This window comes from Pelecanus crispus, chromosome 14, assembly GCF_030463565.1.
Source record: "Pelecanus crispus isolate bPelCri1 chromosome 14, bPelCri1.pri, whole genome shotgun sequence".
Classification (NCBI taxonomy): Eukaryota; Metazoa; Chordata; class Aves; order Pelecaniformes; family Pelecanidae; genus Pelecanus; species Pelecanus crispus.
In genome coordinates this window covers 13090180-13102642 of record NC_134656.1, presented here as the reverse complement: position 1 = coordinate 13102642, position 12463 = coordinate 13090180, and the positions used below count along the sequence as shown (strand labels likewise).

Sequence of the window (12463 nt, the reverse complement as noted above, 5' to 3'; positions counted from 1 at the left end):
AGCAGACACTTAGCACCCATGCCCTGCAGGGATTGGCAGAGGCGTGCCACCTGCTCCTGGCACAGGGATGCAGGCTGGCAGCACTGTGTGGCCAGAGCCAGGCGCCAGGCTACCCTCCTGACGGATGGACGGATGGACGGGTGGTTCCCTCCTGCTGTCACCCACATGCTAACGCTAACGAGATGCTGGTGGGGCTGAGCAATCCCCTCCTGCCTCCCCCGCTCCTTGCCAAGCCTTCCTCTCTCCCTTGGGGACCACAGCAGAGCACATGAGGACTCACCCTACCCCGATGCCAAGGGTTGGCTGTAATTTGGAAATCCAGTTGGAGCATCTCTTACGTCAGCTGGGAGCCAGGCAGTGGCCGGGAGGATGTGGGGCAGCAGGACGTGCCTTGGGACGGCAGAGACAGTGCAGTGGGGGTCCCTGGGGACGTGCTGAAGGCCAGGAGGGAGGGGAGGGAGTTTGGGGAGCTTGGTAGAGCTAAGTGCAAGGTTTGTGAAGTTATAGAGGAGTCTGTCTAAGCCTAATCTTAAATCTGAGGCTAAGCAATTAGTTACCAGTTCTACAGGCATTAAGTCAGTCATCTGTAATGTAAAACAAGGGCAAAGCAAAAGAAGGGATCTGTTATGAGCACTGAGCCTCGGTCCCCCCGCTGTATCTGCTCTCCTCCTATTATAATTTTCCACTAAGTCCTAGAGAACCCTAAAAGCTCTGTTCCTGCAAAACCACTGCAGTGGCTGGAGAAGCTGTGATGTCTATGCTGGCTGAATTCATTGTATTTAGCATAGGAGCCAGACAGTGCAGAGTTATTACAAGGAGTCCCACAGCAAAAGCCTTCCAAAAATATCAGTGCGCCATGCCCAACCTTGACATCTCTTCATTGCCAAAGTGTGGTGAGGCTTTTCCACGCTATTCTTACCTGGAAAGAGGCTGCTCAGCACATGAGATGGACACACATGGTAGGAGATCAGGCTGCTGCCATGGTCCTGCCTGTTTTCTTACGCAGCCAGGGAACTCGGGCTTCAGCAGTTTGGAGCACATCAATTCTGGCCAATAAGACTTGCCACCACCACATTTTGGAGAACATAGACCCATCAGGAAAGCAGGGGAGCTCTGTGCCTGGAGCAGACCCTGTCACCAGCCTTATCAGCTCTTGTGGCATATGTAGCTGCTACCAGACCGGGCTCCCAACAGGACATCTGCAGCTTCTGTTCAGCTTCTGGACGCAGATCTAAGCTCTAGTGCATGGGGGTCATGAGCCATAGCAAGGCCTTCAAGGCACGAGCACAGGTCTAAAAATACTCTCTAACCCCAATAACACCGTTACAGAGCCCTCCTTCTTTGATGTGCAACCCCTCACGCATGTTCCCAGACAAGAGTCAGTGGAAAACTTGCTGAAATTCCAGCTGGAAGTTGTCAGACAGTTGGTGGAAACCCCCTGACCTCAAGTGCTGGCTTCAGCCCTACAGCATTTTTTTCCCTCCTTGCTGGATGTGAGTCTCCCAGCAGGAAACCTCACAGCAGATCCACAGGGAGCACAGAAATCCTGGTGCTGCTGTCTCTGTGCTCTATCAGGCCCCCTCTGCAGTAAACCACCTTACACTGTAAATATTTTAAAAGCCCAGCAGGGCTGTTGAGTATGTTTTGCTATTGTTATGGATCCTGCCCCAGCAGGAGAAGTCTAATAATAGTCACCGTACCCTGGAATGAAAGGGCAAGGGGGCACTGCTTGACACGGAGAGCTCGAAGATGACCATATGGACTTCATGCCCTGGTCCCTGCAGGTTGGCAATGAAGGGATGCAGTGCATGAGCAGAAGAAGGGGTCGCATCCCTGTTCCCCAGCAGAACACAGAAATTTCAGCCCAGAAACACAGCAAGGTTTAGTTTGGCTTCGTGGCTTTATGACTCCAGAAATTTGGGGGTCAGAAGAGAGCATTAGATCCTCTGGTGTGACACCAGGCAGGCGGGAGAGCATGCCCTGGCCGGGCCGTGGGACCAGGGAGCCGTCTCCAACCAGAGCCGCAGCTGTTGGTCCCAACTGCCGCTGGCAACGGGCTGGCGCGGGGCCACGGCCGGGCCGCAGCACCCCAGGACGTGAGTCTGCTGGGGCTCCTGCCCCCGGGGACCTCGGCATCCCAGTCCCTGTGCTCAGGGGCTGCCTGCTGTGGCCACAGGGGGGGCCACGGTGCAGGGCTCCCCTCCTTGGGTGTCCCAGGGGACAGCATGGCAGGCTGAGCAAGGACCTTTGCCCCCAAGGACCAGGGAGGTCTCTAAAGGAAAGTAGGGTGGGATCAGGCGATGATTCAGGCTTAGTTAAGCAGGGAAATCCATTGCTGTGCTTAACCTTTGAACCTTCTTCCTTCCAGCAGCCCAGGCATGCTGTGCTGGCTACCCTAAGGGGCAAGGATGTCTAAGCAGGGGGCTAAGCTGCCTTATGCTCCAAAGTGCCACGGATGCCATGCAGAGACAAACAGGACTTTCTCTGACGTAGAGGCCCTTTGCACTCACTGCAAAGGTGGGTTAGGTGGAGAGGAAAATACTGAGGAAAGCAAGAGGTAAGAGAGGCAGAGCAGAAAGGAGCCGAGCAGGCAGCGGAAGGGAAGTAGGCTGAATTCAGCACAGCCTGATGATAGCCAGCATCAGTGCAGAGTCCAAAAATAGCCCTTCCTAGCCATAAAAAGCTTACAGTTTAACCTAGACAAGGGACAGATGCAATATCGTGCGAAGGGTTTCCTTGAAACTGGAGTCCGGGGCTGGGTGTGACTGTAACATCCATCCGATCCCCTCGGCGTTGGACCCTGGCTGCTGGCTCAGGTCACAGGGCTTGCGTTTGCCCTGTAGGCGCATGGCCCTGTGTTGAATTTAACTTGCCCATGATGTTTCCAGGTCATTTGTCTGCCACTCTTGTATTATTTTCAGTAACTGTTTGCTCGTAGTCCCTGGGATCTGTACTGTGGAGAAGCAGGCAAGGGGGAGAAATGGGAATTAACTGGGACCAAGAGGGGCATTGAGCTGACCCAAAAGAAATGCCCCCGTTTCTTCGACCAAAAGGCAGAAGAAACATTTAACCTTTTAATTTCTTAGCATCCACCTTCTAAATGGGTAAAATTCAGCCCCGGTGTGCATAGGGCTGGTTTGGCTGCAGCCCCCCCCAGAGCAGACCCAGCTGCTGAGTAACTTCCCTGGAAAATGCCAGCGAGCCCAGCTGTGGTCTGACAGCAAAACCAGCTCTGGAAGTTGAGTCTGCACCAGCAAAGCCAAGACTATTACAGCTCCAGATGTTTTAGTCTTCATAGGACACTGGAAAAATAAGTCCAGGCCAAACAGCATGTTTGGCAGGGCCAGGTTACTTCAGCAGGGCACAGGAGCTGAGGCAGCTCTGGGGATGCATCTGGTGTCTGTGGCAGCTTGCGAGGGGCTTCCTCACTTGTGGCCAGCTGCCCTGGGACAGGCAGCACTGTGTGCTCACGATTGGTGGGACACAGCCTCTCTCCAAGCAGCACAGAAAGCTTTTGAGGAGTGTGCAGCTGGCAGCAGGTCCCAGCGCTCTGCCCATGGCCTTTGTCACCATGCCACACATCCCCTGCCCCGTCCCTGCGGGCTGGCATGCTGCGCTGAGGGCACACGGACCATTTCTGTTACCATCAGTGGCAAGGAGGAAAGGGAGGCAGGAAATGACCCTCTGGGGACAAGTTGAATCATCTCTTTGAAGTGCCCTGGAAACCCTTGCGCAGTGTATTTGTATGCTGCGGGCTTATTCCTGCAACGCCTGGCAAGAGTTGGCACATCATTCCCTCCTGCCAGCCCATGGGAGTATGAAAAACCAAAGGTGGGGAGCCAGCGGGTGATGTATTCCTCTTTGCACCCCCCTGCCACTGCTAAATGACTGTCCGTGGTGACACAGTTTCAGTTTGAACTATGTGGGCAAGAGGGAAGGTGGTTCCTTTCCAGTCCCTGGCAGATGTTAAAAGATGTTTCCACTGACTAAAAACCCACTGAACTGTTTTGCACCTGCCTGGAAATGCTCTTTGAAAAATCAGTTTTTTCTATCAAAAATTGAGGCAACCGCTCCCATCACCTCCTCGGTCCAGCAGCTTCCCGGAGGAAGAGGCTGGAGTGTCTCTGCCAGCAGGGAGGGATCTGCCTGCAAGGCTTTTGAGAGCCGCCCACCTTGAAAATTGTGAAGGAACTGCACATAAATCTGCCCATTTATCTTACTCATAAATCTGCCCCTCTCCAGCTCTTTGCAGGGAGAGCCGAAGACAGGAACACTCCCAGCCATGGAAAATAAATAAATCACATGCGCCATCTCCTGGCCGCCAAGCCAGGACCCAAACCTGCCCCGAGCAGGACCTGCTTCTGCACACTTGGTTCCTTTCTCTCTTTTAAACCAAGAGCCCATCCTTTTCCCATGTGATGGGGCATTTAGTCCCTTGGCGCAGCGCTGCCACAACTGAACACATCTACCATTGGCAGCTACATCAAGGGACACTGGGAGAAAGCTGCGTCCCGGGGGCTGGTTGCCTCCTGCTCCCCAGTTTGTGGAATCCATCCTATGAATGAGGTGGTCCAGCCCCTGGTACAAGGGCAGGAGGACTCCTGAGCATACCAGCTCTGAACTGGCCTCACTGATATGGAGATGGACCCAGGCTTGTGTGGACTGCTCTTAGGGAAGCCTCCCAAGTCTGGGTGACATCTCTGACAGAAGGTCAGCAGCCTCTGGGCTCTGATGAGCTGTGAGGAGGACTTGTCTGGGAATGATGGACGCTCATCCTGTCCCAGGGAAAAGGTGCTTTGCTCACTGAGATCAGCCAGCCTGCTGCATCCAGAGCGGGCGCCTCTTCCCGGGAAGGGCAAACCTGGAATGGAAGGAGGGAAGATGAGGAAAAAAAAAAAAACAGCTGGGATCTCTTCCTGGGGCAAAGGATGCAGCTTTTTCTGGGGCTCATTTAACAGAGGCTAGATGGATGCCAAGCCCTGGGAGGAGGTGGGTGTTTGCCAGGATTTGCTGGATTTGGAGGAGCAGATTCTCCCGGGAGGTCTGGGTGGGTCAAGCCCCACGACCCACCAGGGAGCCAGTGCCAAGCGCTCCCTGCGCTGGCATCAGCACCAAGAGAGGAGTCACTGGGGCTACCGAAATGTACTGGCTTTATGAAGGTTTGAGGCTACTGCACCCTGCTTAGTCTCGGGAAAGGGAAGAATTTAACCTCTTTTATTCTGGCTATCGCATCTTCATCAGCATCTTCTTTCTACTGCCATAACATCAGGGATTACAGACTGAGGAGTGTGATTCCTACCCAGGCTGGTGGTCTGCCAGCAGATTTCCCCGAGTAGGAAGATCAATATTAAGCAGGATTTGTAAAGGAGCTAAGCAAATTTCACAGTGGGACATTAACCCCAAGACACAAAAGCAAGTGAATAACAAGAAATTGAATTGTCTCTCATTACACATGAGTGTTTCCAATCAGGACCTCCTTCTAGTATTGACAACATCACCAGGGCTAAAGGCATTTTTTAGTGGGAAAAATTGGAGCCAAGACAACTATTAATCTCTAATTTCCATGCAGAAAAACAAACTGAGTGCCAAACTGACTAAACAGGAGCAGGAACCAAGAGCACCAGGTTTCCAGTGCAGAGGCAGCATGCACTCATTAGCTCTGTGCCCAGGAGCCAAGATGCCTTGAATACGTTCCCCAAGCTGCTGAGGTCCCTGGGCTCTGCATGCTGTACAAACACTGGCAAATTACACCATCAGCTGAAATGAAAACCCAACAACTTAAGGACTCATCAGGCTGAACTAAGAGCTGGCTTGCAGCAGTGCTTGCAGGTGACGAGTGGCCACTCCGAGCCTTTCTTTGTGCTGTGCACTTGGCACAGACACAAGCCTGGATTGAAGGGATCCAAACATCTCACAGAAGGGCTGATTTTCACGTTAAAGTGCATATCTTGAGCCCAACACTTTTTCACTGTCATACGACAAACAGTGAAGGCCAGTACTGATCCAAAGCCCAGTACCTATAAAATATTACCCTGCTCCCTGAGCTTTCCAGTGGGTATCCATCGCGGCCCTGATCATTTCCCATTACAAATTCAGGTTGGATCAGCACCCCATCCCCCCATGCAGTGAGCCAAATTTGGCCTCTGTTTAAAGCTCCCGTGGCATTTTGAGGAGGAAGGAGGGCTTTTTCTGTAATGCTTTTTCTGTAGGAAAAAGCTGCTGCAAGCAACCTTGCAGTGTCTAAAGGAGAAGGCCAGAAACTCAAAAGGAGAGGCAAATGCCTTCTCTGCCTTGCTTTGCAATGGGAAGACAGAACAAGGGCCGGTACGGCAACTGGGATGGATCCTTCCTGCCTGCCTGCCCTCAGCTGGCATGGTGGGTCACCCAGCACCGTGGGTCACCCAGCACCGTGGGTCACCTGGCACAGTGGGTCACCCAGCATGCCACCCCACATGATGGCGTCGATATCTAAGATTGCAGTAGCTCCTGTTAGAGGAACTGGAGCAGAGTTACAGGGACTATTTTTTTATGCTGTAATTTAACTCCATGGAGTAACCTAACCTGGAGGGAGCCATGACTTGAGGCTTGCCGAGCATCCTTGACCTCACAGCTGTGTTTTCTCCACAGCGCTTTGCAGGCATATAGAGATGCAATGGAGGTAGAGTCCAGCACATACACCGACTTTATTTCCTGCGATCGGGCTGGTCGGAGGAATGCTGTCCACGACATCCAACGAGATGCAACCACCATCAGCATGCGCAAGCTGACTGAGGACCTAGGTGACCTTGCCGTTGAAGGAGCAGGTGAGCTGCCACAGACACTGGTAAGCCCAGCTCCTGGCACCCAGGCTGGAAGGGCAAGGCACAAAATGGCAGGACAGCTAACCAGTGTTTTCCCTGGGAGCATCACATGGATGCTCAGGAGGAATATCCCATTCCTTGGTGCAGTCAGGGCCTTCAGGCTTGGTGGGTACTCAGCTAGTGGGATACTCCCCAGGCTGAGGGGCTCTTGCAACCAAGGGGATGGTCCCAGGGTTCCCAGCACACGAGCCCTGCACGCTCCAGCCAAGGCCCTTTGCTCAGCTGGTTCGTAGAGGTACTGGTGCTCAAATAGGGCATGGACTGACCAACAGCCTTCCCAGAGCAAATTACACAACAGATATATCTCACGCTTTATAAAAATCAAGTGGGGGATGGGTTGTGGCTTGCTTTCTCTTTGTTGGTTGTTTTATTTAAAAAAAAAAAATCAGCCCCTCAAATAGTTCCACAGTATTTTAAATCACCAGAAATAATTTTAAACACCACCAGCCATCTCCAAATCTTCCCCCATAGCCCAAACATGGCAGCAGTATCACTCTGCTCAATACATGCTGACCAGCTGACTACAACCAGCATAAATCCTCTGTTCAGAGCCCAAGCAAACCAGCCTGTCTGATTTCACTAATAAGCCTCAAAACATACAGCACCACTGCCAGGGATAAACTCATTTTTTGCCCTTTCTCTTTTACTCCTCCAACTTACAATCTGTAACTATAAAAATTACTTTAAAACCTATTACCCCAACATGTCCATACTAGCACATGTCCATCCACCTGTCCATAATAAGCACAAATTAGAGCTCTTCTAACAGAGGGCAACTCAGGTTGCTGCCAGGCTGTGGGTCAGACATTCCTGGAGCACTCGCAAGTTGCTGTTACAGGGTGAGACAAGGAGAGCACATCCCTGCCCCGAGGCTCTCTCCCAGCATCACCAGATGTGTTGAGAAGCATTTGTGCTCCAGGAACGTGAAGGGAGAACCCAATACTCTTAAGCCAAATATCTGGCCACAGGATGGTAGTGATAGGTCTTCAGGTGGAGATCTGAATAAAATCAGCTATAGCAATTACTGATCGCTTGTGTCCTCAGCAGAGTGTAACTGTACTTTCTTCCCAATCCTCCCTTCTGCAGAAAGCCAAAGAGATGCCACTTCTTCTGAGAACGACCCTGGAGCAAGACCAAAGGGGCAAGAAAACAGCCCCTCTCCATGACAGTGTACAGGGGGTGGGATGGGCAGGAGGAGGGCCTTGCTGTGAACGTTAAACAAGAATTTGCTATTGAATCTGTGGACAAAAGCCAACCTGGAACGGCAAGTTGTCTGTCAAATGCCTCTGCTGCAACCATTTTTGTTTAGAGAGCCGCAAGATGCTGTGCAAGGACTGGCACCTCCAAAAGACTTCTGCTCCCATCCCTAACAATTTAGAGCAACACTGCCATGGTTGTAGTGATATGAGCCATTCTCAAGATGCCTTAGCTGCAATTTTCCCCTAGGGGAAAAAACAATTTCAGTAATAATAGACACATCAGACTTTCCTGTCCAAGGTACCTTCCTCCTTTGCAAATTTAGACTATTATTTATTCTGTTTCCGTAGATGAGAAATTTAGATTACTGGTTTTTCTAAGCCTCACCCTCATCTGCATCTTAGACCTGACCTGGCCTCTGGACTGTCCATGTGGCCCCTCGTCACAGTGGGCAGTGGGGAAGGGACCCAGCCGGTCCCGCTGCCTTCATGTCAAGCACCATTCACCTGTGCTGCTGCCACTTAGCATCAGGAAAGGACCAAAGCACAGCTCTGTATGGACAAGCTCTACCTACAGACCCAGCACCACCAGCCACAGGCATCTTTTTCTTGGGGTTTTAGGATTTTAAGATATTGTTAAGGGGAGGGGAGAAACATTTTGCGGGTTTGACTGTTGAAATTCAGGCTTAACTTTGCAAGCTGTTAGTTGAGATGATCTCTGGTAGGATCTCACACCATTCTCTCTTTTAGGAGACGTGTTTTGTGTTCAAGATGGTTTGATAAAACTCTATAAGCTGTTGGAATAAATAACACAGCCTTCAATTACTGAAGGTGGTTTTTTTCTGCCTGGATGTTTCTTCTTCCTCTGTTTTGCCTTGTAGCTGGTTGAGTTGCAGGGTGGTTATACCAGTTTCCCCTGATAGGGAGATACCAAGCTGTGTTACAAGAGTTCCTTCTGGTTGAGTCTGTGAAACCCCATGCGTTTGCACCATTCAGGTGGAAGCCGATGTAGTTGAGCACAAAAAATGCTAACAGTCTACCTCCACTTTCCCAGGTTTGCTGTCAGGCAGTGCTTTTCCCATGGGTGTTTCATACCCTGGAGGTATTTAAAAGACATGTAGATGTGGTGCTTAGGGACATGGTTTAGTGGTGGACTTGGCAGTGCTAGGTTATTGGTTGGACTTGATGATCTGCAAGGTCTTTTCCAACCTAAACGATTCAATTATATGATTCTATGATCCACCCATGGGAGCACTGCTGCCCTCCATGTTACTACCCCAGAAGTCAAACACAAGGCTGGCTTGGGACTTGGTGGAGTGGCCCAGACACCAGCAGAAGAGGTACCGGTGGGAGGAGGCATCTTCCTTCTGCAGCACAGCGCTATGAGACCATCACTGGCATTTCACCCAGCCCAGGCAGGGCCAATCCAGCTGGAGCTGTGGGAGGCAGCTACAGCCCAGCTGGGCTCAATGGCCGGGGCAGGGACAAGGCAGAGCTGGCCTGAGAAATACTCTCCACTGGTGACACAAGGACAAGCATCACCCTGACAGCCTAGGGAAGAACTGTATGTTACAAGTTTGAGATTTATCAAAGAAAACAAGACCATAAATAAGCAGAGAAGCAGCTGCCAGACAGAAGGACAATTGTCTGTGGGCCTCTGGGAAGCCCTCGGGCCACAGGACCAGGACAGAGATATCCATGGCCCCAGCCCCCACAGGAAATAAGGATTTGGCAGCCAGGTAGAGGCTGCATCTGCTGCTTTGGCAGCTGCAAACCAGCTCGGCTCCCAGAGCTGCCTGGATACTATTGCAGCTCTGTGCCCAGACGGCAGCCAAGAGCCTGCTCCCATTTCCCCGTGCTCAGGGGCAAAACAGCGGGTAGCTCCTGGGCTTGGCTGGCCACACAGTTGGGTCTTTAAGCCCCATTTCCAGTTCTCCTCACTGCCACTGAACAGTATTTTTGGCTCATGCTGACACACACAAAGCCAAAAGGCAGTGCAGAGGGACTGTGCACCACGCAAGACCTCCAGCAGTCAAACATGGGCTAATCTTAGGTCTCTGTGGTCAGAAAATATCTGTTCCAGAACTATATTTAGGCAGATGATTAGGGACCTGTTGGCCAGCTACCCTCAGAGGACAGGCGAGAGGCATCAGGTTCCCCCTGAAAGTGAAAGAGCCAGGTCAGCTGCCATCACTGATTGTGCTGAAAGACCAAGGGCACTGGCTTAATCCAGCCGCATCCTGACTTGCAAAGCTGCTGATCACACGGATGCTCCAAGTCCATCATTTCAGTTGAACATAGGGGCACGCTGGACCTCCTGAAACTCTAACCAAGCACTAAATGATCATCTTTCAGCAAACACTCCCCTGGCTGAGCTGACAGTGCAGTCCAACAGCCAGGGAGCCCAGGCTGCGCCGCTTCCGGCTCGTCACATCAACTGACTGGACAAAATTCAGGAGATAGGCAAAAAGATTTTGTAAACTATTTTTGATATGTGCTTGAAAAAGTGAGAGTACACAGTGACGGTGCTGCTGCTTCTAGCAGTGAGATACGTCCCTTTGATTACTGAAGGGAAAAGGACACATGAGGTTGGAACAACCTGCATCCATAAATCCAACTTGCTTGTCTAGCAAGGGAGCAGGGGTACCTTCCCACTGGCTTGCCCCGCATTAGCTTTCAAAGTGCTCTGACCTGGCAACAGGAGAAGGCAGGAACTGGGCTGCCAAAGCCCCCATCACACCTACTGATTAACGCTCGTGCTCTGGCAGGGCTACGATGGCTCACATTGTGAGCCACGGTTCCTAAGTCTCCCTTGAACAGAAAGGCAAGAGGATTTCTCTTTTAATATAAATTTGTTATTTTATTAAACAGGATTAACAATCAACTGTCCAGAATCCAAACAAGCAACTCTTCTTTAGAAACAATTTTTGCAAAAAAATTACCCAAAAAAGCCTGGTTCTTACTGCAGTCATGTTCTTAAAAGTGATGCTTTATCATTTGCTTTATAAAAGTAACAAATTCACTCTCTCATATCCATCTATCTAACTATATATAGAGAGGTGTATATATGCACCATGTGCTTCAGAGATAAGTTTTTTACTCAGAAGACAAATACGGAAGCCCAGAAAGAATGGAAATACTCCCAGCACACAGTCACTGCTGGCTGGGACTGGACCAGTCTCACACACTGTCCACGGCAGTGGTAACCATGGCCCTTGTCAAAGGCCACTTTTTGGTACAGTATCTTTGGAGTAAGCATCTTGACAGACACCTGGGATGCTAAAGCACACTGCACACTCATGTGAGAAAAAGATGGTCTCCTCTCTGGATGCATGGCTTTTGCATATTAAGAAGAAATACTATAATGCACCAAAATAGCTTAGGAATTTTGCTGAATATTTCTGTACAAATTCTCCACCAAACTGAAGATCTGACTTCTAGCCAGTGTTGTGGTTGAGTGAGAGAAACAATTCAAATGGGACCCGAGTCAACATGTGACATTGGGCCCTAGCTTATTTATTTACTTACTCAGTTTTAATAGTGCCTAAAGATTACAACAAGTCAGGAAGAGCACAGAATGGTTAAAACAGGCTAAATCATGGTTTTTCCAAGTCCTAAACAAAGATACAGGAAGAACAAACAGCAGTTCACAGGAATTCTCCAGGATGAGAACAACACTGGGAAAAGTCCCAGAAGGCAGATTTTGGCCCAAAATGGTAAAAATATGTTCCAACTTCATATGCATGTGTGAGCATGGTCACGGCCAGCTGTGAACACAGCTGGAGCCCGAGCCCAAGGTGTGCGCTTCTGTGGCAATGACATTGGGAGGCTTGATACATGGGAGTCCTTATCCAAGAAAGGATGCCAAAAAAATTGTATTTTTTTTTAAATGCCCTTCAGATCTGTGCATGGGCAAGAGCACCAGCTTCCAGCTTGTTCTTGTTCCAGTCTTGTTAGTACAAGACTAACCCTGGAGACTAACCCTGGGTAAATATAGCTGTGGCCAAACCCTCCCACCCACACGGATGGGAATAAAGCCTCTGTTTCTTAACTGCCTGCTCACTCCCTGTCAGCACTAACACACCTTTTTCCTAGAAAGGTGAAGATTAACCCAGGCCACAGTCACAGTTAAAGGTGGTTATTTCTGCACTGCAGTGCAGTAAAAAGACAAGGGCTAGGCAGGTCAGTGGGGCAGGACAGATAAAGCAGGGGAAGAGGGGAAAAGAAAAAAAGCAGGGGCGGTTCCTCTGCATTTGCAGTACATAAAGACCGGCAGATGGAGAAGTCAGTCAGGCCAGGAGGCAGTTTCAGTCTGCTTGCACAACAGCAAGATAGGAAGCTGGATATCCATTTGGAAGAGAGTTTGTGGGGATAGTCGTGTATGTGATAGCCTGATTCTGCTTAGCA

General features: G+C 50.5%; 1 protein-coding gene across 1 annotated transcript; it reads left to right on the top strand.

Annotated features, from left to right (window-relative positions):
- Nucleotides 1-2408: 2408 nt before the first annotated feature.
- On the top strand, nucleotides 2409-8026 carry PKIG (cAMP-dependent protein kinase inhibitor gamma). The gene is made up of 3 exons (XM_075721402.1): nucleotides 2409-2521; nucleotides 6628-6803; nucleotides 7947-8026. The coding sequence occupies exons 1-3, from the start codon at nucleotides 2409-2411 to the stop codon at nucleotides 8024-8026; spliced, it is 369 nt and encodes a 122-aa protein (XP_075577517.1).
- The last annotated feature ends 4437 nt before the right edge of the window (nucleotides 8027-12463 follow it).

Bases quoted from the DNA above. Each gene is read 5' to 3' on its own strand.
- PKIG (XM_075721402.1), top strand. From the start codon at position 2,409: ATGTCTAAGCAGGGGGCTAAGCTGCCTTATGCTCCAAAGTGCCACGGA. The intron at 2,522-6,627 runs GTTAGGTGGAGA...TTTTCTCCACAG, and splicing joins TGCACTCACTGCAAAGGTGG to CGCTTTGCAGGCATATAGAG. The intron at 6,804-7,946 runs GTGAGCTGCCAC...TCCCTTCTGCAG, and splicing joins CCTTGCCGTTGAAGGAGCAG to AAAGCCAAAGAGATGCCACT.